Below are 26,042 nucleotides of genomic sequence, written 5' to 3'. Positions count from 1 at the left end.
AATCCAAAAATTTATTCCGATTTTTACTAAACTTTCGAAATTTTACAATCATTAAAATGGTACTTTGAAAAACGGAATCACAATTAAAGAATGTCATAAAAAAGAAACTATTAATAACGTGCAGCATACAAATCCATAATAAATTATGTGTCCAATTTGGAAAGACAAATATTTCACTTCATTTTTTTTACAGCGCATCGTCAAAGTGTTTTCCCGGATTTGAAAGTATAAAAAATGTGGCTAATATTTTAAACAAAACACGTCACCTTATTGATGTCTCTCTAATAGAATGGACGGGGCATTTTTAAAGATGAATTCTAATATCGCTGGTGACAGGTACACATGAGATAAGAATGTCGTTTGTCGACTGTCACAAGTCGTAACGGCCGCAGGGGTCGGCCACCCCCTGTTAAAGTCAAATGCCGTAAGGTGCCTCCTTTGACAATACCGACCAACAAAAGATGTGATCACTGCAAAATGCCTTTTTTTATTTTTTAATTTGCGACGGTCGGATTACTAATTTGCCCTTGCTTTATTCCGTAAATAATAGTTACATTTTTCATACAGGCGGAACTGTCATAATGTAGCTGAGAAGTAAATATTAACACGAAACACACACATACACAATTTTAAAGGTAATAACAGAGTGAAACATTTTTACGGCGATTACGCGCACATCTAGGTGGCGTAGAAGTAATGTTAAACAAATACGAAAAACCCCATTTGCGCAGTTTAACTGTTGCCAATCCAATTATTTCGTTTATTTATCCAGTCGCCTGGTCTTTTGCCGAAAACAGCCGCCGAACGTGTAGGTGTTATTTAGTAATGTGTCAAATTGTGGGGCAACACGTTAATTACTTGGTATCATGAATTGGAAATGAGTTGTCCTCCAGCATTCGTAATAAGCGCTTTAGCTGGAAAGGGAGAGATAGGTATACGTTTCGTATAGCTGTGGAATGTGAAATGCATATCGGGTATCTCCTGACCTAAAATCATCCACTGTTTTAAATTTTTATTGTTCCTCAAAACCACTTGTATGCAAATCTATCGCTATTAAGTATTTATAAAGCCCATAGTCCCAAATCTTTGGTAATACCAAAAGTTTATGATACCTCAGCCTACAATTCAAGAGTCACAAATCAGTGGCAGAAGGAATTGGACAATTACCACAAAATACTGCAAGTTAAGATGAAAAAAATTGAATTAGCCCACGTTACAGATTCATATACAGGGTGGACGCAAACTTAGAGTTTTATTTTCCTAGAGAGAGGGGGGAGAGGAGAGAGAGCGGGAGAGAGGGGTGGAGAGGGGGGAGAGGTGGGGAGAGGGAGGGAGAGAGAGGAGAGAGGAGAGGGAGAGAGAAGAGGGAGAGAGGAGAGGGAGAGAGGAGAGAGAAGAGAGAGGGAGAGAGATGAGAGGAGAGAGGAGAGAGGAGAGGATAGAGAGGAGAGGATAGAGAGAGGGGAGAGGATAGAGAGAGAGGAGAGGATAGAGAGAGGATATGAGATAGGGGAGAGAGAGGGAGAGAGAGGGAGAGGGGAGCGAGGGAGACAGAGAGAGAGGAGATGGGGATAGAGAGATGGGGAGAGAAAGAGAGAGAGGGAGAGGGGGGAGAGGGAGAGAAATTTCCTAGAAATGGGAAAAAATAACCCAATATCTGAAATACTGGAATAACCAACGTTTTGTTGACTGCTTCTTGTTTCGATCGTAGTAAGAGTGCCCAGCGGATTTTTAAAATTCGCTTAAGTTTCCAATTTAATGCAAGAAATCTTTCAAAACACACTCACGCAGTACAAATCCCACCAAAAGTACGTAGACAAGGGACCTCAACTGACCCACTACCCATATCGGAAAGCACAGACCGAGATTACCGAGAAACGAGATTTTCACCGATGTTCCGAATATCTCCCAAAAATCCCCTACGAAGCCCCGATTGCCGCCAAGTAGAATCAGCCGTCACAGACGACGCCAATAAAGAGCGCGGGAAGTTTTCGCCTCAGTTCCGAATTTTTGGAAATTAAAACATTTCCAAATACATATTACGAAGTTCGGACTGAAGCAGCACCATAGGTACCATCATAAATTATCAAAATCAGTTATAGGTCATCAGAAGACGGGTGTTTTTCGATGAGGTTTTCCAAGATCAACGTGCGGGCAAGTACAGGGACCCTGCGGACGCAGCCTGAACTGAGTTCGAACGTCGACCCAAGTACCCTGCAGCTTATTAACCAGAGACGGATACCCGGCCAGTACATTAGTACGCTGCAAATTTTTATATTTGCATTATTTAAACCATTCACAATACCGCAGGCTAGCCCTGAGGATCTCGATAACATCGTCTATCTGCCCCATATTAGAGGTACTTTCCACGACATGGTTCACAATGAAAGGGCTCAAATTTCCAACATGAAAGTAGAAAAACCACCTAAATCCACGACAATTTCTATTGTTCGCATTAATTTTTTTTTAACAAAAATTTAATAAATCATTTTTTATAGAATTTATTATAAACGTTTCCTTTCTAAGTAAAATCAGGACTGTCTAAGATCAGTGACGTCACTTGATAAAAGCGATTTAATATTTCAGAAGGGTTACGGTCGTGGCATCCCGACAAAGTAATCTCAAGGAACTAAAAACGCAAAGTTAAAAGCTTCCAGTGAATTGTAGAAAATGCTTTAATGGGTATAGTTGCGGACTCTTAGGACTCAATCGATTTTCACCCCTTCTGTGCGGGCGACTAAGGGCGTCTCCGCCACGACGACACATCCCATTGACCCCTTTGATAGATTGACAAATAAATATGCAAAGATCCATCTAATGGCCTCAATCACTTCGTGACGAACTTAATAACTGGTATTTTTCATTCCCTGGACACATACAAAGAATAAGGCTTGCATAGTAAGGGCGATGCCGGTCAATTTGTTATTCTGACAGAGGATGCTATAAATTGCATTTTTTTAGTACAACGCTTAACAAGCGACACGATATAAAACAGTTTTTAACTGTTAGAATTTAATAATATTCATTCAATATTTTTCTGATGTTTCTAAATATTTTAAATTTTTGCGGATGTTTCTACTGTTTTTGTTTTAAACAGTATTGCAATTTTTTTAATGTCCATTACCGCAAAATGTTGTTATTTATTGTGTTTTTAACTCCCAACTGTACTTTGACGCGAGCAGAGATCAATTTATTATTCTTAATGAGGGTGGTATAAATCACATTTTTTTCATCCAGAAGTTAATTTAATAATATTTCTTGATTATTTAAGGGTCGTTATAGCAGTCTGGAATATGTTTAATATCGGGGAAACGCACAGGTAAAATTTCAAATGTATTTAAGCGCCATAGGCTTTTCTTTCGACACGGTATTCTCACAAAACTAACTGGCCGTACTAATAATTAGTCAAAGAAAAGATTCTAATGGCTTGCTGCCATAAGTTTAAATGGGGATTATATTTTTAAGTTAAGCCAACTGTAATACGTCAAATCCCTTTCCGTAGATTTGTGCATTTGCATCACCGGACCACTGTTCTTTTTTAAACGGTCAAATACGAAAAATAAGGTTTCTAAAAAGTGTAGCGTATTTAATTATTTTTATCGGAAAAGCCATTTTGAATTGTGTATCTTAATTTTATTTTTACCAATGTTTCAAAATGTTTTTCAAATTTCAATGATGTTTCTATAAGTAAATTATTTCTCAAATATTGAAAGTTATTAATTATTTATTAATTATTCCACACTAAAAAAAAAGTATTTGGATCAAATAAGCAGGTAGTTTGAAATGGAATTATTTGCTGTAAATGTTATTTTATTCTATTCAAATTTCGTCAAACTATGTGAAATATTTGCTGTAATCTATAATTTTTCTTAGAATTTATATTAATTGTAAATATATATATTTTAATTCAAATCTTTTATAGTTTTAGCCTCTTACAGTTCATCATAAACTGCAAACATGTTTGTTTCAAAACTACCAGTTCCTTAAAATGTAGTATTAACGTAGGAATTATTCAAGACAAATGTAGCATATTATAATCAAACTTATGTTTTCTTGAAAGAAAATTGTAGCAGATCACAGAATGGCGTACGATAGATGGAGATACTTACGCTCTGTGTATACACATCTCCTTGTGATTAACGACACTAAAGCAGCTAGATCGTTCTAACGACATAAAGATGAGGACCATAATATAAGTCCCAAACCGACCTATGTCTGGTTGGTTAAACTTACGAACGATCCTAGCTGTTGTACTAGGTGTTGTGAGTGAAACAAAATATTTTTTATTACTGAGAAATATTTATATCCAAATATATTCTTAAAATAAGTATATACAATCATTTGACCAAAACTATTCAATTTTGTATTAAATAAACGATGCATTAATATACAATAGAAAACATAATGTTTCTATAAAATCTATGCAGATCATAAAATTAAGAATAGAAATCGTTTAACCGTAAGTATCAAATATTTATTTTAAATGCTGTCTATTTTTAAAGTAAGACATTATATTTCTGGGTAGAAATTTAAAGTATTTAAATAAATAAATAATTTTCTTGCAAGACAACGCAAGAATTTTTTTTTTGCCTGCAGGTTCATTTTTTATATTTTTAATTTTCTGGTATATTCTGATCAAATTTTTTTTTACCTAAAGATATTGCAAAATTACCAATAAGCAAGATGTAATAGAAGTGATAGAATTGTTTATGGGTATTTAATTGTTTTTAATGGTATTATTTCGATTTTCGTATATTTAAATGTCTTGTCCCTTAGAAATATTGAGAAAGAATAGTACTTTATTTTGGAGAACATTAAACTGTAAATTTAGTCCAGGAAACGAAGGGAAAAATAGGGTAAAACCTCCGAATACTTTCGAATAGATCCGATTTTTATAAAACTTTGGAATTAAGCTTATTTCACCCTGTAGATGAAAAGTTATATATGCTTGATATGCGCTTCTTATTTTTAGGGGATGAAAACCATCCTTTTTACTAAAAAACTGAATAAATATAAAAATAGGTAGGTGTTATATATACTAAAATCAATCTTAATATATAGAATAAATATTGTTTTATATTGTGGGTTATAACTTACGTTAATTTTATAAAGTTTCAACCCTTAAAAACCATCCTTAATGATAAAAATATAAAATTAATAGTTTCTTTAACATTAAAATATTTTTATAGCAATAGTTTATGATATTATAAATAACTTATTACAATATTTCAACCCTTAAAAACTACCCCTAAGGGGAAATATAAAAAAAATAGTTTTTAACAGTTTGAAATGATTTGATAGTATAAACAGGATAAATTAAATTCTTTTACCTGTTTATAATACATTTTATAATTTATCGCATTGTTTTAATCCTTAAACACCACCCCCAATGACAAAATATAAAAAAATGGCTTTTAAATTATTTAAAATGAATTATGCCCTCCTATAGTGTTTATCAGATTCTTAAAAATCATCCTCCATTATACAAATAAAAACAATTTTATACATTTAAAGTTGATAAGTAGAATTATTAAAAGATGATAGGGAAAATGTGAAGTTATATAGAATGCTCCAAAGTTGTGGATAACCAAAATATTGATATGCTCCGAAAATTGAAGCGGTAAGGTACGGTTTTTTAACGATAACTTCCTTAATTTTAAAGCTATTAAGACGATCCCAAAACGATTTCGACAGCTAAAAGTACTGTAAAATTGAATATTTTTTAACGCGTTATTCTTGAGATTTTTGAGGTTAAACTTCTAGCAGCGACGTCTCTGTTAATTTTTATCCTACACAAATAAAAAAATATATATCATGTGGAAAAAAATCAAAACTTTTGTACTCTTGAATATTTTTCGTATCTTTTTTATTTTTAAAGATATTTTCAAAAATATGTTATTTTTTTTGGAATTAAAAAAAATTGTTTTAATCAAAACGTAATATTTTCAAAAATATGCATTCTAAACGCTTAAACTTACTTAAACTTATTGTTAGCACATAAAAAATGTAAACTGTAGAAGGATTACCTTTAATTTTAAATCTCGTGAAAAATTCATCAGTTTTTGTACTGATTTTTCTTCCGAAAAAGCGAATTAACAGTTTTATTCTGATCATAAATAACTGTTAATTTTTATGCTAATGACTTAAAGTCTAGTTCTTTTTTAAAGGTTTTTTAAGTACCTTCAAAAATGTTCTGTGCATTTTTCTTGAAAAATAGATTTTTTTTTAGTTATGTTACGTTAAATGCTTCCGATTTCGTTTTTTGGTGGTCATGAAATTATCTTTAACGAACCGTATCTCAGCACCTATTGCACCTACATAATTGAAAAAATACTCAATCTTTTTCTTTTTCTATAAGCTTCATTCTCTTCGTGATGTTTTTTTTTTACATAGAATGTCAATTTTCCGAGTTATTCGAGAAAAACTACTGAAAAACGTCTTTTTTAATAAAAAATGTACATTTTCAATCAGAAAATATTGACTTGTCGAAAAATGTTCATAAGATACTTTTTGCCTAAAATGGATTGCTTTATCGATTCCTGGGGTTATTTCGGCACTATATAACTTTTGTTTCTTGAGTTATTTTCTACTTACAGTCCAAATTTCACGTCAATAGGTTCTATCCGAAAGAATTCGGAGGAGAAACCCTTGGTTTCCAGGACTAATTAGTTGTTTTAAAAACTAGGTTCGTTGGATCCTAAAATTCTTAAAAAATTAGTAAAAAATTACATGGTACATGCAATGCAAGTGGTGGTAGGGCATATCGTTAAATGGCCGGAGAAAAGTAAAGCAAAGACAGTGTGCAGAGTTGAATAATGGCCAGGTCTTGTTATATTAGTTATTTTATATCGAGTTGTCCGTTGTGGGTCCCTTAATGATCCCGGTCGAGACAATGAGTTTCAAGGCATCAAGGCACATATATTATACGGGCAACTCATCGGGCCATCGGGCCCAGGTAAAGCTTTACCGTGCCGCAAACTAATTCCATGCCGTCAGGGAGGGCGGACCGACGGACCTGCGTGCCTGTCACTTGCCACCGCCCGACCTCGACCTCCGGACCTACACCGCCCCCGATGTGCTGTTCGTCCTCTGTAGATGCATCAGCCTTTTACTTAGATCCCATCTCTCTAAATTCTAATTGAGATTCCTTCCCAGGCTGCACAGGGAAGTAGCCGCGACCGACTTAAGGGGGCAGCTGCTTCGCTTCGTACGGATTTCACACTTTTTCCGACCGAAACGTCGCCTACCGGACGCAAAACACAACTTCTCTCCTCAGATTCAATTTACTGACGTAATTAACCATAATACTTTAGCATAACCATCTACAGAAGTCAGTTTTCGAAATTTTGAAAAGTTGAGAGGAGGAATATGGATAATATCCCACTTCTGATCATATCTTCAGCTGATAAAGGTGTCTTTATTTCTCTAAACATTCGATAATATTTAATTTATAAACAGTTGACCCCTTATATGGTGAAAACATCAGGTCGACAGTATTAATTTGAAACGGTCTATGCAGTTCGTAAAGCCTGTGTGACGTCACACCACTCGACTGGTTCGCCCAGACGGGAGCAAGTCATTTATTTGAGGTACAGTTTCAATTTTCTCCCTGCTTCCGCCAAAAAGGTAACTCTAGGATTATTTTTTTAAACTATTTGTGTCTAACCAAAAATCGCACACTGAAATGAAAAAAACAGACGAGTAAAAACACGCATCATTATATCGTGCACTTCAATTGAAGACTGGTGCAGGAAGGGGATTTTGTTTTTTGAAAAATAGTTCTGTAAATACAATGTGCAAATATTGATATGTGGGGCCTAACTAAGTATGTGGGCTAGCCCCCGACGAGTGGTATGACGTTGCAGCATGGCTTCCGTGCGGTTTCCCGCGCTCCGTTTACACTAATTGTACGATGGAAATTTGGCCTAACTTAATTTCTGCAAACATCCATTTCGGTGGCGTTTCTGGATCATTTATCTGCTTTCTTCGAAATCCGCAATGCATTGCTGTTTTTCCCCGCGGTCCCCATAGGTTACGCCTTTGGGGCTACACCAGCTCTTTCTGTGCCTCTCTACTCCAGTTACAGGTCTGCAGTTCCAATTATTCCAACCTCAACTAGAACTTAGGGGGCATATGTAACGAGTTGGCAATTTTTCCAGCAGCAACAAGGCGTCAATTACAGATAGCTAGGTCTATACTTTCATTCCTCGGGTAATTACTCCCCTGTTCTAGCGAACGTGGACAATATCACTGCTCGAGGTTGTCTTTATTCATCTACACAGGGATTCGTGTGCAATTCAAATTTATTATTAGAGATTTCTGTATTTATCAAATAAAATCGATGATTGTTGGACTAATCTAGACTAATCCCTGAACTGTCCACTATTTTACTGAAAATACATTATTAATTAACTGTTGTAACAATTCATCCTGATATATTTAATAGCTAATTGTTTACAAGCTCCTCAAATAAAAGAGGTAGGTAATAAAAATTTAATTAATACTTTATATTTATATAAATTCCATGAAGTATACACGTTTAGCCATAAATCACTGCTAATTATTCCACAGTAACGTTTAAACGACCTATTAAAAACCAGTAATGACAGAAAAAATACTAACTTTCTTCTGTTTTCATAATACACGCTTTAAAATCAAATTCGCTTTGGAATGTGACATTTTCTACCAACTGCGCTAAGAAATTATTGACATTAATTCATAAAGAAAGAACTTTTATTATTGCAAGCACTTTTAGATAATAGAAAATTTTACGGTGCCCACATTAAAAATTTTAAAACAAGTCATTACCGCTGTTTACAGGATCCAACGACAGCTTTTGTAAAATATTACCCACCCAACCGTTTTAGATGTCACCCGTCAGTACCTGGCCCGTCCTCTTTTTAAATTGCGGTTTTTCTTTTCCACTAAAATGTCATACAACTTCCTAGAACGACTAAATTGGAAGCATTCCATATTTTATTTTTTATACCCATATTCATGCGCACATATCACCTGCCTCATGACATAAATCATAATTTAATCATCATTAAAAAAGTATCTGGTAATGAATCATTCATGAATCTGAAAAAAAAATGGGGTTTTCATCGAACAACAAATCAGTGTACCTACACTGATAGAAACTGTCTCTTGGTTTATAAAAATAATGATAAATCATTTGCTTGTACGAAATCAGAATATACATACGACGAATACGGTCGTTTCCCATTTGTTTAATACATCTTTTCAAAATATTTGCATAAGAGATTTAATTTACGACCATTTTATGCGAAGAAAAAAGTAAAACATGTTTCATTTCAATTTACCGCGTCGAATGACGTATTTGTACGAGTCTGCGCATTACAGCTTTAAAGACAATTCCAGTTTATAAAATAGGGCGATATACTCGTATTTGCTTTGGCGTTTCGTTGCGATTAAATCCAGTGTATCCTAGATTTACGCTTAAATTACAAGCCACTACTATTGACCGCTGGTGGTACTGCCAACTTGGCAACATGATAAATCATGACAGAATTGCTAATATAAATGTAGTTCCTAATTCTGAAGTTCCCGGTAAATGTCATCATTCTTTTCGCTTTGAGGTAGAATTTTGACGAAATTTTTGATGAAACAAAAAAGAATTAACGAATTATACAGGGTGATTCAGTCGTAATGTCATTAATTTTAATCACGGACGGCCTAATAATGACAGAAATTAGAAAAAAAATAATTTTACTCGACCTTTTAAAAGGTAAGCAAATTTCGTATAACATTTCGAGATAGGGAACACGCCAGCGGACCACAGAGCGTTGGAACGTTGAAGCGAAACAGCTGATTTCCCCAGTCGTCTTTAATTTACTCTTTGAAAAGCAATAAGACACTAGGGTATGAGTACTACAAACTGAATAATTAATGGATCATAATACTAAAAACTCATATTCACTTAGAAAACATAGTGAAAACGTTAACAATACTAAAAATATTAAATTGTAATAACCTAACATTCGATAGCAATTATTATCCTTATACATTTCTTTTTATTGACAAATAAATAATACTTGTTAATATTTAAAATGCAAAATATATCTTAATCATTCATGTGTCTAAGTAAAAAGGTTTGTTTACGCCTTGTCGTTCACTACGTATTAAAAACGCAGGAAAAACTGGGTTAGTGACCGAATAATACCGTAGGACAAGATTCGGTCTCGATAAACCTTTGTGGGTCAGCGATCAGGAGCGGTTCGAAAAGGGGTTTAAATAATTTGAAAATATTTTTTTCAGCGTTAATATGCATTTAATTTTTTTTTAATAGCGTATTCGTATTTTACTCATTTTTCCCTATCTTCCCTTAAAATTAAAGACATTGTGACTGAATCACTTTGTATACAAGAAGGGAATCCGGAGAAAATTGTCGAAATAAAAAGATCTCTTTGTAGCAGCTGTTTTTTACGCGATTAGTCTTTCGCAAGAGTGATAATAGGACAGCAAGAATACAGGATATTTATTTAACATTATTCAACAATTGCAATATATCAGGTATATGTTTTCGTATTAGTTATATTTGACGTATCATTTTTAGTTTTTATTTTGTATAATTACTTATTATTAGCTGTTTGCTAGGTATTAGCGTGGTATTATACAATACTAGTTTTAGAGTTTTATCTTTGCATACCTAGATTTCTGGTATCGAAGATTTCTTTTTCCTGAGTAAGGGGAACGCAAAGTTGTATACAAAAAGATACCGATGCGCAGTTTGGACTTTTCTATCAGACAACATATGCCATTACTTAATTGTAATCAGGAACTAATTTTATTTACGCTAACACAAAAATTATTCAATGTTATCAATGTCCAGATTTATGGTATCGAAGATTTTTTTCTGAGTAAGGGGAACGCAAAATTGTGTACAAACAAATACCGATGCGCAATTTGAACCTTATTGTCAGACAACATATACAATTACTTAATTGTGATCAGGAACTGATTTTAAATACGCTAACTCAAAAATTATTCAATTTTATCAATGTCTATATTTCTGGTATCGAAAACTTTTTTTTCTGAGTAAAGGAAACGCAAAGTTGTGTACAAATACCGATGCGCAGTTTGGACTTTTCTGTCAGACAACACATGCAATTACTTAATTGTAATCGGGAACTGATTTTAAATACGCTAACACAAAAATTATTCAATGCTATCAATGTCTAGATTTATGGTAGCTAAGATCCTTTTTCTGAGTAACGGGAACGCAAAGTTGTGTACAAACAAATACCGATGCGCAATTTGGATTATTATATCAGACAACATATGCAATTACTTAATTGTAATCGGGAACTGATTTTAAATACGCTAACACAAAAATTATTCAATGTTATCAATGTCCAGATTTATGGTATCGAAGATTTTTTTCTGAGTAAGGGGAACGCAAAGTTGTGTACATACAAATACCGATGCGCAATTTGGTTTATTATGTCAGACAACATATGCAATTACTTAATTGTAATCATGAACTGATTTTAAATACGCTAACACAAAAATTAGTCAATGTTATCAAGGTCTAGATTTATGGTATCGAAGATTTTTTTTCTCTGAGTAAGGAGAACGCAACGTAGTGTACAAACAGATACCGATGCGCAGTTTGTACTTTTCTGTCAGACAACATATGCAATTACTTATTTGTAATCGGGAACTGATTTTAAATACGCTATCACAAAAATTATTCAATGTTATCAATGTCTAGATTTATGGTAGCTAAGATTTTTTTCTGAGTAAGGGGAACGCAAAGTTGTGTACAAACAAATACCCATGCGCAGTTTGGACTTTTCTGTCAGACAACATATGGAATCACTTAATTGTAATCGGGAAATGATTTTAAATACGCTAACACAAAAATTATTCAACGAATAGTGCTATTATCTCAACATAACTGGGCGTTGAGTTGTTTTAACAAAAAATTGTGTCGATTTTAAGTGAAAAATTTACTCAATTTCATTTACGCTGTATGCTCTTATCATTTATAGTACTAGCCTCATATAAAAACGTTTTGTGTTAGTAACATGTAATTAAACTTTTAACTTTAAAAACAACAGAATTCTTCGAAAACTGATTTTCCGCGATACACAGTCACTTTTTCTCTCGATGGAAAATGATCAAGTAGTCCATAATTTTTATTGAGGAAAGTAAACGCGTTGTTTTTAGAAGACGTGTACAACTGAGTCATCTTGTAGATGAAGGGTCTGTGTTTTGGCAGAGTAATGTATTTTCTCCTCGAAGATACCCATCGGTAATGACGTTCTTTTGAATAGTGTCTTATACCGGCGCTAAAAGCGTAAATAATGTAAATATATCTGGGACAAACACATGGTGTGTCCACTTAAGAAGCGATCAAGATAGCTGGACCAGTCGTCCGGTACTCAGCCATCAGACTTATCGATTGTATGATATTGCAATGTCATTCCTCATTGTATACTTTATATAGAGAATATAGCTGCGGCGCCTGAACAGTCCCTTTTTTTAATAGCAGCCGAAAGAACTGCTCAATAAAAATTTTATATTAGGAAAATGTCATTTAGACAACTATTGATTAGATTTTTTTGTAATGCTTTTTATTTCAATAGCCGGTGATGCAGGTAGGATTAATGTTTGACGGTAGGCGGTAAGAATTCTATGTCAGCTAATGAACTATTCGGTAGCTTATTCTATACACATATTTCTGTCGCCACTAAATCATTTTTACCCGCTAGGTCATTGTGTTCCGCGTTTTAATGATGGTCAAAAAACGCCATTTCACATAACGACGCATCATTTTTTACCAGGTGATTTACCCACAAATAAAAGTCGGCCTCGGCTACAATGGATAAAGGAACAGTCCACAGAAATTCATACTTCCAGATATAAATCCCTTCACTTCACTACTGTATACTGTACCGTACCTCGTACGTACTATCAATCCCCTTTTTTGTTAACGTCCCAAAAATTTTATCACATAAACAAGATATCAGATAACCAGCCACTAATCAAATTCTGATTTAGATATATAAATGTTTTCACAATATTTAGAGATATGTACATATCTTTAATTGAAAACTTTAACAAACATCTAAACAAGGTGTTTAAGGGTTTCAACTGTTAAAAAACTGGTGTACTCGTATAAGAAAATATGCTTAAATTTACAATTATCAGCCTCAGGATAGAGATTTAACAATTCGAAAAAAAAATTCATTGAAATTTTTTCCAAAACATAAAAAAAATTGGGAAAACTGGAGTACTCGAAATCAGAACAGATTCATTTTGTTGAAGTATTAGTATTCTAACGCATTTTAACCAAATTTGTATATTTAAGATCGAGATGCCTTCAAATTTTAAATTGGTACAGTTCGAGCACAAATTAATAAAAGATAAATACAACATATTTTTTATTCAACTATTCGACAAAAACATAATTTTGCAAAGCCACCTAAAAGAAGTCAGATTCCATGACTGATGCTTCTGATTTCAACATGCTCTTGATCATTCTTAATATATTTATAATCTGCTGATTTTTTATTATTAAAGTAATTTCTAAATATAATTTTTTATATATATTATTTTTTTATATATGTAATAAATTATTGATATTAGCAAACATAGCGGCAATTTCCCAACTATCATAGACAGTGACTGATATCAATATCAATCATTGTAACTTTTAATTAAGATACTTTTTGTCAGTTTTGATGTAGTCACCAAAATTGCTTTAAATTTGTCATACGTAGTAAGCAGCATTATAGATCCATTCAAAATCATACAGATTACTTCTTAGTTTGAAAGTTGCCTTTAAGTCACTTCTACTTAAAACTCGCTATTAAATAGTAACTAACTATAAGGTAAAAAATAATTGTAATGTGTCTATAAAGTTAGTTAGTTATCACACTAATACGATAAAAACTTGTTTGGAACCCCCGATTCCACAGATAGCTCTTCCTTTGTTTATAAGTATTGGTGAAAGCCTATTTGGAAAAAGCTGCACATAAAGACAGTTAACAATTTTTATTAACCTTTCCATAACTTACGACTACGTCATTACTTACCACATTTATGCGAGAAAAACGTTTTTGGAACCGCTGATTCTATCGATAGCTCTGCCTCTGTTTGTAAGTATTGACAAAAGCCTATTTGAAAAAACCGCATATAAAGACGTGCTGCTAACAGTTTTCACTAACCTTTCCATAATTGACGATTACTTTAAAGTGAACAAACAATTTTTCTCTACAACTATTCACCTAATTTTGTGTAGTGTGTAAGTCGGGGATGATTCCAGAGGTTGTCCATAAGTTTTAACAGTTATATAATATTTGAATAATTTTTGTGTATTTCCTCAAAGAAATCTTGTCTGCGACGCCACTGCTACCTAATAACTTTTCTATTAACGACACATACGCGTAACTTCCATTATCTCGAGTGTCGCACACTTGACCTTGACTTTACAGAACACTGTCTAATTTTTACTCCCTGAAACTGGAAAAATAACTTTAATTGCCCCCTATAAGTAATTAGATTGCTTTATCGACGACAACCAATGTTTAATTGATAAATGTCGCCGCTATTAAGTTATCTTTCGGTTGTCCTTATTAAATTAACGTTTCGGAAAGAGACGGTAAACACCATCTGCTGAACTTTTCACTTAAAAATGCGGTGACAAGTTCGTAAAAATTTCTTGAACTTCATTAACTCTCCGAGATAAGATTCTATTAATTGGCACAACACGATCAATAATAATATAATAGTTAGGTCATACTGGGAATTCTTAATCGAGTTAAGCGTTGTCAAATGCTGAGAATTAAAAAGGAAATGTTTATCTGCAGCCTCAAGCGTTCAAACGTTTTATTAAATGTAAGTATGATAGAAAAAAAAAAGGGTTATGGTGACGACAATATAACATCTATATCATAATTAACGAAAAGCGAGCGCACAATTTTAGAGGCTTTAGAAAAATTACCGGTTATGCCTAAAGATATTTGCAGTAGATAGCGTTTTAAACGTAATAGTATACTGATACAAGTGCCAAGTGCTAAACACCGTTCTAAAAAACATAATGCAACACCTTGTCCCCAGGGCTGGCACTGCTACACCAATACAGCTGCAAAAGTGGAAATTATAGGGAAAGATATGTGTACCATATGCAACGGGTACATTTTATGCTCTTTTACATAAATTTTTTCCGAAATATTTTTACCAATGTTCTGAAAAAAGATGAAATTAAAATATAAATTGTGACCTGAAGAGAACAGTTTACGGTTAGTTGTGGTTAATGTTATGATTATGATACTATGAACTTATGTTTAAAAAAAGAGCCAAACAAAAGACAATCAGGTCTGTAGGAAAAAGCCCTCTTATTTTTTAATGTCCCTGAATTTATGGCAGTTTTCCTCTAAAGGCCCTGTACAGTACAAAGTTCCAAAATATTGGAATATGAAAAGTCGAAGTAATCTATTAAAAAATAAACACACAACATTAAAATCTTCGTCGAAAATGTCAAGCGAGTTCGGTCGGTGCGCATACAGTGTGTTATTCCGCATATAACTAAACGACATGGGTGGGCTTACCGACAAAAGAGACTTAAATACATTAGGATACAATTGCTTAGCAGGGCACCAACAAACCAATACAATTCTTATTTCAACTTTACATTATTGACAAATAATGGGGTTGTTACACTTGTCTGGAATAATACCTAGTAGTTTAATCAGTCGTGTAATGTAATCCTTTTTGAAAAAAAAAAGACAGACTTCGGAGTTAATTCTATACAGGTAGTAAGAAAACAAATACTTAAATAATTGTTTAAAAGGATGAAATTAGCTGTCGGTCGTTTCCCTTGGTCGCCCTGTTGTAATTTTAAGACACAAACTGACGTTTCCGCAAGAACTGATCGAGGTATGTGTGTGGAGCAGTAGTTGGTGTATTAGTATTTTTTAGAATGCCACATATGAATCCTCGGTACAACAGATCTGCCTAAAATAATTAAAAATAAGTTATTACGTTCAAAAACGAACCGACAAATTTAATTTTTTGCAGTGAGCGATATGTATTTGTATTTGTCTGTACACTGTATGAAAAGCGAAATAGATAGATAAAAATTTCCAATTATAAGGGCGACTGTTTGCTGCACCGTACCCTAATTCCACGCCGCCTAGGGCAGTTTCTAGCCCTTCTTATTGCCGAAAATAGGGCAGCAATACGGGTATGACCTACTATGCTCAAACCCTCGTATAAAACGCGTTCTACCCCATAAAAAAGAAAACTTACTCATCACTCTAAGAAATTATCACATTAAATAGTTTACGTTAGGTAAATTTGGACAATTTTTTACACTTTGATTTGTTGTAGTCCAAAAAACTGGAGGAGCAATTCACTGTCAATCGCCATCTACCGGGCATGGAACGTGGTAAACAGGTTCATTCAAGAAGTGAACTCGAGCATATAATGAAATGTATTATTCTTCAAAATACCGCTAAAATTGTCTCAGTTTTTGTACCGTCAATTAAAATACAATGCCTAATGACCAATTAATCCTGCAGCTAGTCTTAATATGCGACAGCATGAAAATTTTATCTGAATTATGACAAGAAAAGAAAGCCGCGATAATTAGACAATCCGAATTTTAGTGTCTACAAAAACCAGGTTGTTCGCATATTTTAAGTTGTTGAAAGTAAACAATAGATACATTTCCTTCACACCTACTCGAACCGGCATCAAGTAAATTGCCAGCAGTGACCGAAAATTAAATCTATTCCTGCCGTTCCTGCGATATTTTCTATTGTCAGCGTAAAAATAACCGTGTTTCCAAATGCAAAAGGAAAATAAATACGATTGAAATGTAATTAAGTAAAGACGACATGGGCGTAGCTAGAATTTTCGCTTGGGGTGGGACCTGCGCTGCAGGTCTCTAAAAAAAAATATAAAATTTCACACGTTTTGATTTTATTCTAAAAAAAAGGCCCAGCGACTTACCGATATGACAAAGACGATAATATTAAGTCTTTTTTTCTAGTGTGCGCCCCCCCTAGCTACGCCCATGAAAGATAATAACGATTTTCAGTTCAGTGCAAAATAATGACAAAATTAGTATATGTTTTCAATGAAAGCAATTTTTAAAAAGAATGAGTACGCCTTTGTTGTAAACCCAAACAAATTCAGCGTCCTGTTTCACATTAATGAATTTACACAGAATGAAATATCCAGATCACATCAAAAAATGTAACTCTACGTTGCATATCTACCACTACAATATGTCAAATTATAGTTAAATACGCCTAGTAAAATTTTATCAAATAATCCTTCTGTATTCATTCTGTCAGTTTAATTACAAACACTGTCAGAAGGCGACAAATTATCATCATTAAAATTGACCAGGAAACAATTTTTCAAGCATATAATGTCTATAAACAATTTTTACCTTATTTTTCCGTTGGGTTCTGAACTATATCTACTATATATCACCTAAGGCGTTTTATATATAATCAAGTTTCCTGGAATTTTTACACAAATATACAGTATACGTTTATTGGAAATCATATTTCAGCATTAAATATAGACCATATTTTTTGCTTGTTAATCCCTGCATATTCCCTCAAATTTCACTATTCTATTAGAAGAATCTTCTTCAAAATGTACTGTCTTAATTCATAACATCATATAAATACTATTTTCTCTCTAATTTTTCTTTCTTTCTTTAATCTTCACTCAATTCTGTCTTCTGATTCAACAATGTGTCTATACTTTCTTTTATTCCCGTTGTTCTTCTGCATTTCTTGTTATTCCTTGCACATACCTCTTGAAATGGAGATACAGATGTAATCAATTCACTTTTCTTCCAGATTCATGTTCGTTTGCCTTTAGTCTTTATCCAGTCCTATACTGTTAAGTAACAGATTCAAAACTGTCAGTGTTTGGATGGTTGCAAATAGTTATCATTCATTGCTACCCTTAGATCCCTTATTAGTGCCTACTTCCCCAGATGAGTAATTGAACGTTTTTTCCTTGTTCCCCAGAAGACCTCGTCTTTCGTCCATGTTGATGTAATAATTTGGTGTAGTGCACAGCACAGATGTAACGTCGAAGTACATAAAATTACAGTACAGTTCACGGAAGATGGTTATTAAGTGGCCGACACTTTCTCGGCATATGTTCTTGCATTTAAGATAGATAAAATAAAGATAGCAAAGTTGTGGCGGTCGGAGCTGTGCACTACAGACAACGATTGGTAACAGAGAATAACGGGGGGTACAATATGTCCCTCTGAAGGGGTATCGTCACCTACACCGTACGTCCACCTTGTCAACCCCCCCTTAAAATAGAAGCCCCGCCTCTAGTGCGCACGCTGAGTTATCCCCACTTTTGTTACAGCGCTGGACAAGTTGGGTATGCGACATCTCTTCAGTAACAGTGCTCCCGAACCGGTGCAACCAAATGCGGCATTTGACATCGCCAGTTTAGTGCTTTACGGATGTCAAGCTTTACCAATCCGTCTTAAAATACTCCTGGATCGATTGTTTTCTGTGCTCAAAAAAGAACAAGTGCTTCAAGTGTTGCATGGATTTGGGTGGACAAGTGACGACTACGCTAGAGGATATATACTGCAGGTATGATTTTTTTTTTGTCCGCTGCGCTCTTTCACAAAAGATCTTGTTTACATAATCTTGATGAATGGATCGAAGAGGTGATCTACTGACCACTGGCATAACCAATGCACTTCCTTTTAAATGCAAATACTCAAATGACATTGTTGAATAAAATTCGCCCAAAATTATACTAAAGACCATTGCTCTACCTCAAAAAATTAAATTAATAACAAACTGGCATTGCCGATCCTGTTACAAACACAACCATAAAAATATGTCATCGGATTACACTCATAGCAGACTTACGCTGATATAAACAAATGTTCTTTGCCCAGATGTTTTAACAGAGTATATTAAACATGCCACTAAACATTTAAAAGTTGTAAACTATAATTAACTTAAAATTTGGGGTATATTTGGCTCAAAAAAAAATTTATTTGGACGGTTTTGTTTTAACCAAAACATCACACACAGCCTGATGTATATTTTGTTAGCGCAACTATGAATTTTGTTAAAAATTATTGAGTTTGTGCACAAAGTTCTAATTAATAGCTTTACCAAAAAGATGTAAATAGAGTTGGGTCACCAAATATACTATAAACAAATAAACGGAACAATGATTTTTGCAAAGAGTATAGCAATTTCCTCGGATTGTTTAGTTCCATTTTGTTGGTAGCTCATTCGCATTTTTTGTTGATAAGGAAGATGTCCAGTTGATGACAAAATGATTGTTAGAAGCGAATGAATAAAGTTCCATTAAATGAAGTAGCTGCATTAAAAGGCTTTGGTGCTTGAGTACCTGGTGTTATTAAATAAATTAACAATAATGACGCCAAAGTCCTTTGACGTTTGATGGTAATTTTGAAACCGCTGATGACACATGCACCATTAAAAACTGACCATCTTCGTCCACATAACAGAAAGTGTTTAGAATTAGATTTTTTGCTTATCGTAACATAAATTGGATGAAGCTACCTTTTGTATCGAGCGCGGCATATAACAGTTAGACTTATCGCTTACCGTCGCACTTCTGAATAGAGTATTCTTTGGTAACTACCGTAAGCTGTTCGATTGATTAATTTGTGAGGAAATGAAAATTAACAATTTGTAAAGAATAATAGGAGCCGAATTATATCAGATTATAGCCAGAAAATGCTCGCGTCGCCAAATTAATTTGGTTTGTTGTTTACAGGTAGTGCAATTTTCAAATGTTAACTAGCAATTATGTTTTTTTTAGTAGTTCACTTTTTTATTTGTGTTTGTAACATAAGTGTTCCAAAAACGCATAGTAGAAAAAATTACTTGGCACGAATGCGTTTTGGTCCTTATTAATATTTAAAATGTTTCAGCCAGTTATTTCGTGCAGTGGTCAGAATCACAGACACTAAAATTACAGAGTGTTTTGCATATCATTTTTGCGAGAAGCAATAATTTTTAGTTAGGTATAATTTTTAAAATGGGCATTTGGTCTTCTTCTTTTTATTAATAGCCCCATCCTCTAATGTCGAATTCTGATATTTAATGATACACTTTCTTAAATAATAAGTGGGGTTGTGATTAAACGGTAATTCTGCTAGCTATAATCAACCGTATACCAACTTTTTTTTTTCTACGGCACTATTTTAAAGTCAAACTGTTTATGTGTTCTGTTCACACACCGCCATTACTGTTAATTTTAAACTCTTACTTCTGCGTAATCATTATTTATGCTCAATATTATTTTATTTCGGTTTAATTTATTTCCAATTCTTTATTCTTAAAAAAGTCCCATCTCAAAAGATAGGATGTCGAAACGCAAATTAGGTACGCATCTTTAAAAACGTAGTAACCAGACTTATTTTACGGGAATTAAATGGGATCTGTGTTAAAAAACCTCTTTCCCATTAAGACGTGATCTGAGAAGTCGCTTTTATTTACCAGAGTATACAACGGAAAGTGTTAAAGATACCTGTTTTATATGCATGATATGCGTAAATTTGTTAAGTAATCAATATATAATCGCTAATTTACCCACAAAAAAGTATGTATCCGATAATAACGAAGAATATTATCTTGTAGTCGAGACATCGTGCTTTATGCTCGACCGACGGACTTCAGAAGGGGACATTGGAGAATAAATTTAATAGTCCACCTAGTACAAACTAAAGGTACTTAAATACCTTGCTTGTGTACCCCAATCGATCCATAAATGTGCGCGTTAATTGTTATTAAGACAACAGGATGTCACCGTCATAACTTTGGTAAATATACGCCAAAAGTAAATAGTTATTAATTCGATGTAAACGTATTATATCGACAGACAGCAAACAGGCAAGAGTTTAATGAATGTCATATATAAATAGTAGTTTGATTATCGTTTGAAAGGCGATCCTGGTAACGTCCTCTTGTAATAGAAACGTATGTTTGTTTGGCATAGATTGAACTTGAGAGGGGCAGGTGACTAGCACCCCGTTTATTTATAAACGTGCGGGAGACATTCTGCAGGCTTCATTTCTAAACAAGAACGCTATCGAAGCGCGTATATTTTTATACACCGTCCTCAATAAACATCGATGTCGGTCTCCGTGCAATTCACTATTTATTTTCATGCAAACCACCGCGTTTTCCCGGACCTTATTTTAAATATCAATCACAATCAACTTCCACCAGCGAGGACTAACACTAATTCGTTCTGTAATTTTTTGCAGCAGTCACACGGCAGCACTCTGGACCGATGGAGTATTTGCAGTCCTGAGGAGGAACCTCTGGTCCTCCAACAGTTTCTTAGGTTTGGGGAAACAAGAGCCATAACGCAACAACTGATTCTGGCGCAACAGGCTCTTCAGGACCCCACACTGGAGCGCCTCGAGCGTCGGCACTCACCCCATCCACGTCGGGCGATGTCTCCTAACCATCGCCCGTCACCCCCAAACGTTCCAACGTCTGCGTTTCACCCAGCTCGATTACCAACGATGTCGCCTCATCAAAAACACCCACTAAATTTTCTCAAGATGCCCACTACGAACGGACCTATCTCCACCAATTCTCCACCAAGAAGTATTAACACCAGCCCACTGAACTCGTCGCCCCTTAACAGATTGCAGAATATGCAACCCTTCGACTACCGGAAGCTAGGAGCTGGTCTCCACAGTTTTCCAAGTCGCGTTAGCCCTGATCGTCGAAGGATTTCAGAAAGTGAATCTGTGGGATTGAATTTAAGCAGGACTACCTCATTACCTTCATGCTTGCCACCTCCCCCTCCACCCCCTGCCTCACTAAGTCATTCAGCGGCGGCTATGGTGGCAGCTTCAGTAAACTCTTTGGCAGCTGCAAGTTTAGTTGCTTCCTCTTTTCCTGGCCTAATGTCGACACGAATGTCAACCGGTAGTAAGTCGCCTTCCAGTGCAGATATTTTAAGTGGGAATACTAACAGTGAAGAAGACGATGATGGTGATGAGAACTCGCATAGTGCTCTTAATTTAAGTAGGGACAGAGATAGTCTAAAAACGCCTAGGCATTCGCGAATTTTGCCGGGAAGAAAACCGTCCACTCCCACCAAAAGACAATGGGGCTCGCCCAGTTTACCGCTTAATTTGGGTACTCAGTTCATTAATCCTGCTACGGGGAAAAAGCGCGTACAATGCAACGTATGTTTAAAAACGTTTTGCGACAAAGGTGCTCTAAAAATCCACTTCTCCGCCGTACATTTGCGTGAAATGCACAAATGCACAGTAGAAGGATGTAATATGATGTTTAGTTCAAGAAGATCTCGGAACCGACACAGTGCAAATCCCAATCCAAAGTTACACTCGCCACATCTCCGAAGAAAAATTTCCCCACACGACGGAAGAAGTTCTCAGTCCCATCCAATTCTCATTCCTCCACAACCCGGCCTTGGCCTGCCAGCAGCAGCTGCTGCTTTAAACCCTTTAAATCCTTTTGGGCCATTTCCTTTACTTACGCCACCTCCAGATATGAAATATCACTCACTGGCAACAATGGATTTCAAACAAACATTGGATCTAAGTATTCAGCGTATGAAAGAGAACAAAAATTCCTTCCAAGATTACAGCGCTCTTGCGTTAACTTCAAACCAGCAACAATCAGAAGAGGAAGAGGATGATGATGATGGTATTGTTGTGGTAGGCGGTGATGAAGAGGAAGAACAAACCGACAAAAAGGAAACGTCAAATGGAAATTTAGTATCGGACGAACCAGAAGATTTTAGCATGCCGGCAAAAAAGCAGAAAATGTCCGTTTCCGACGTTGATGAAGATATGGCAAGCAATGTAGACAGTAACGAAGATTCTTTAAGTGTTGTAGATACGCATAGTTTAAAAGACGAAACAAATGTACAAACGAGCAAAAGGAAGCGTAAGAGTCAGAATCCGACTAGATGTGCTGTACCTGTTATGATGGAGGATAATGTTAGCGACGGCGATTCTTCCAATGACGTATTTTCCGAGAGGCTATCCGAACACATAAAAATCGAACAAGAAGAAAGAGTTGACGCGAAACCAATGGAACGAAAGCCAGAGGCGAAAGAAACAAATAACGAAGAGAGTATGTCTGAAACTCCATTGGATCTAGGTAAAAGAAGTCCCGATGTCAATGCGAACGAACCCGAAAAAAACGTTAGCAACGAAATTAAGACAAGTTTGGCACCCCTATTCTTGATTGACAAGACGATCAAAAAAGAAAAACCATTTCATGAAGTGGAAAGTCAAGAGGACCATGAAGAAAGACCAGTGAGTTCAGTTGAAAGCAATAAAAGCGATGAATCTTTCGACTCGTCTAACCCTTTACGACAACTTGAAAGTCTCTCCCATGGACACTTCGGCGATCTTATGGCGAGAGGGCTACATTTAGGCTTAAGCGGCCATCCTCCCCAATTTCCTTCGCTGGGATTTATGATGGGAGGCGGTCCTCCAAGTCCAGCTCGTTCTCAGGCTTCCTCTGCTGGCAGCAGTAATGGGAGGGAATCGCCAGATGAAAATAGTCAGAATCAACTATTTGGTCATTTTGATAATGGCCAGTTCATAAGTACAATGGACGTCCCAGTCGACAAGGAGAACCCAAGGAGGTGTACCGCTTGCGGCAAAATCTTCCAAAACCACTTCGGCGTGAAGACGCACTACCAAAACGTACATTTAAAACTGATGCATAAATGTAACGTAGACGGGTGTAACGCAGCATTTCCTTCAAAACGAAGTAGGGACAGGCACAGTGCAAATTTAAATCTACATAGAAAGTTACTATCCACGACTTCCGACAAATCGGCTGCTAGCTTATTCTTAGAAAAATCACCATTCGCAAGTTTAGCGAATCCAGCTTTACACGGCGATTTCCTTACCAGGTTATACGCGGAAGAAGCATTAAAAAATCATCACTTACCACCACCAAATTTAGATCAATTAATGCTCAACGGAGACCGAATACCACATCCACCACTGCTACTGCCTCCACTTGGTGGTCTCCCCTTCCCTCTAGGAAATTTTAATCATTTTAGCCAATTCAACGGTTCCTCTGCTTCCACGACGCACAAAGAACGTTCCTCCACTTCTAGTTCACCAATTTCTGGATCCCCTCCACCGACTAATATATCCCCAGGACCCGTTAAATATGTACATTGTGTAGAAGAAGATCTTCCAACTCCTGATAAAGACGGGAATCTTCCTTGTAGATTGTGCAAAACATCATTCAGTATGGCATCACAATTAAAAGAACATTGTGAAAAGAACCATTTAGCCGAAATGTTTAAGTGTACCGTAATTGGCTGTCCAAAAGTATTCGTATCTAGAACCAGGAGAAATATACACTCAGAGAATGAGTCCCTTCATGTAAATACACCATCTAGGGACGCTGAGGTATCGTGACCATTAAATAATATCTTAGACTTTAATACGATACCGTTGTGGTGGTGATCTGATCAAGTACTTATGAAATAGTTTCATACATGTGATTGTAGATTAATTAGGTTTATATTTCCCTGAAAGCCAGTTTATTTAGTTTAATTTATTATCAGTTTTGCACACTTGGGTTATATTTTTTAATTTTGTATTATATAAATTAGCCAGTCTTGAAAATACTCATTTGTACATATATTCAGTAGATTAGTGATCTCTCTAAGTTGTGATTCTTCTTTTGTGAAACTGCTATAAATGTGAATATTATACAGTTGCTCATTTTTATAATCCAAAATATCTAAAAACTTAAGTTGTTTAGAGGTTCTAAACCGTAGGAAAATGTTTAACAATATTTCATATCTCTCTTCTGTCAAAGTACATGTTGCTTAAACAATAATTGAAATCGTTAAAATAATAACAATTGTTGATGTAATCCATATATAATATTCACTATATTGGTGATCAAATACAATTTAGTAATCATAAAAAATGTATATTTAATGTGCAATAACTTTGTAAATACGCTATATTGCTTGTAAATGTATAGATGTATATATATAAACCTACCATACTGAAAATTCGTGGATATCAACATATTGATCCTGACATTGTCCTAAATGTATACGAAAAAAACTTACCTACTGTCAGAAATGTTTTAGTTAAATTATTTATACTTGCTCATTTATTTTAATGGAAAGATTTTATTGTTATTACAAGTTTCAGTTTCCTATTAAAAAACGAATTACGTTCGAAACTAATGTTCCATTTATATCCGTATCATAAGCACTTCTGTAAATGTCATTTGTTATTGCATATTCACCCCTGTGTACAGTAAAAATATGTATTGCCTTTGGGCTTCATTAAAATTATAGCTGTCGTACGCAAAGTGCCTCATTTCACCCTTACACCCTTAAAACAAAAATTGGATTCTTAAAAAGTAAAAAAAAAATACTAAAACTAGCCGACAATACCAAATATATTCTGAAATTAAGTTATAAACCTTCAAAACTTATTTATATAAGTCTAGAAAGGGCTGCACATATAGCGCCATCTATCGGTGTTTGCTTGAACTGCCCGTTAAAATGATTATAAAACTACTCCATATTTTTTCAAACAATGATAATGAATTTAAAGGCAGCCTATATGTTAGATAATCTAATTTCTAATGTAAATTTGAAGTAATAACACTTAATTGATTATAAAAATAATTTCATTATTGAAATTAGTTTTCTTAGCGAAATTTTATCCGGATATCCCGATTTATTATTACAATTTCAAAAGTTTCCTTATGACAAAACACATGCTATTTAAATAACATAGTTTTTATAAAATATTAGAAACTTATATTTTAGCGAAAGAATTTGTAAAAAGGTGCATAAATATATAACAGAATACATTTTACACCACATAATACAACAAACATAAGTTTAATTATTAATTCATTGGTAATAAATATCCAATTAATTAATTCGCTTTACCACAAAATCAAAATATGCACCTACCGTCAATAAAATGCTTATCGTCTTAGATCCTTAGCGCCATCTATCGAAAATATAATAAATCT

At 34.7% G+C, this 26,042-nt stretch overlaps 2 protein-coding genes across 2 annotated transcripts; both read left to right on the top strand.

Moving 5' to 3' along the window:
• The first annotated feature begins 877 nt into the window (after nucleotides 1-877).
• Nucleotides 878-1,575, top strand: LOC108909740 (octapeptide-repeat protein T2-like). The gene is made up of 2 exons (XM_018714149.1): nucleotides 878-932; nucleotides 1,265-1,575. The coding sequence occupies exons 1-2, from the start codon at nucleotides 878-880 to the stop codon at nucleotides 1,573-1,575; spliced, it is 366 nt and encodes a 121-aa protein (XP_018569665.1).
• A 552-nt stretch (nucleotides 1,576-2,127) lies between these two features.
• On the top strand, nucleotides 2,128-25,299 carry LOC108909739 (zinc finger protein basonuclin-2-like). The gene is made up of 3 exons (XM_018714148.1): nucleotides 2,128-2,359; nucleotides 18,379-18,614; nucleotides 21,281-25,299. Exons 1-3 carry the CDS (start codon nucleotides 2,128-2,130, stop codon nucleotides 24,446-24,448), a joined length of 3,636 nt encoding a protein of 1,211 aa, XP_018569664.1. The 3' UTR covers nucleotides 24,449-25,299.
• Nucleotides 25,300-26,042: the final 743 nt, after the last annotated feature.

Source organism: Anoplophora glabripennis, unplaced genomic scaffold (assembly GCF_000390285.2).
Source record: "Anoplophora glabripennis isolate ALB-LARVAE unplaced genomic scaffold, Agla_2.0 scaffold212, whole genome shotgun sequence".
Taxonomy (NCBI): domain Eukaryota; kingdom Metazoa; phylum Arthropoda; class Insecta; order Coleoptera; family Cerambycidae; genus Anoplophora; species Anoplophora glabripennis.
The sequence above is the reverse complement of the archived record's forward strand: the minus strand, read 5'-3'. Positions and strand labels throughout refer to the sequence as shown.

Excerpts from the sequence above, each read along its gene's own strand:
- LOC108909739 (XM_018714148.1), top strand. The coding sequence starts at position 2,128 with ATGAGGTTTTCCAAGATCAACGTGCGGGCAAGTACAGGGACCCTGCGG. Across the intron at positions 2,360-18,378 it reads CTATCTGCCCCATATTAGAG|CGCTGGACAAGTTGGGTATG; the intron begins GTACTTTCCACG and ends CTTTTGTTACAG. Across the intron at positions 18,615-21,280 it reads CTAGAGGATATATACTGCAG|CAGTCACACGGCAGCACTCT; the intron begins GTATGATTTTTT and ends AATTTTTTGCAG.
- LOC108909740 (XM_018714149.1), top strand. The coding sequence starts at position 878 with ATGAGTTGTCCTCCAGCATTCGTAATAAGCGCTTTAGCTGGAAAGGGA. Across the intron at positions 933-1,264 it reads AGCTGGAAAGGGAGAGATAG|AGAGAGGGGGGAGAGGAGAG; the intron begins GTATACGTTTCG and ends TTATTTTCCTAG.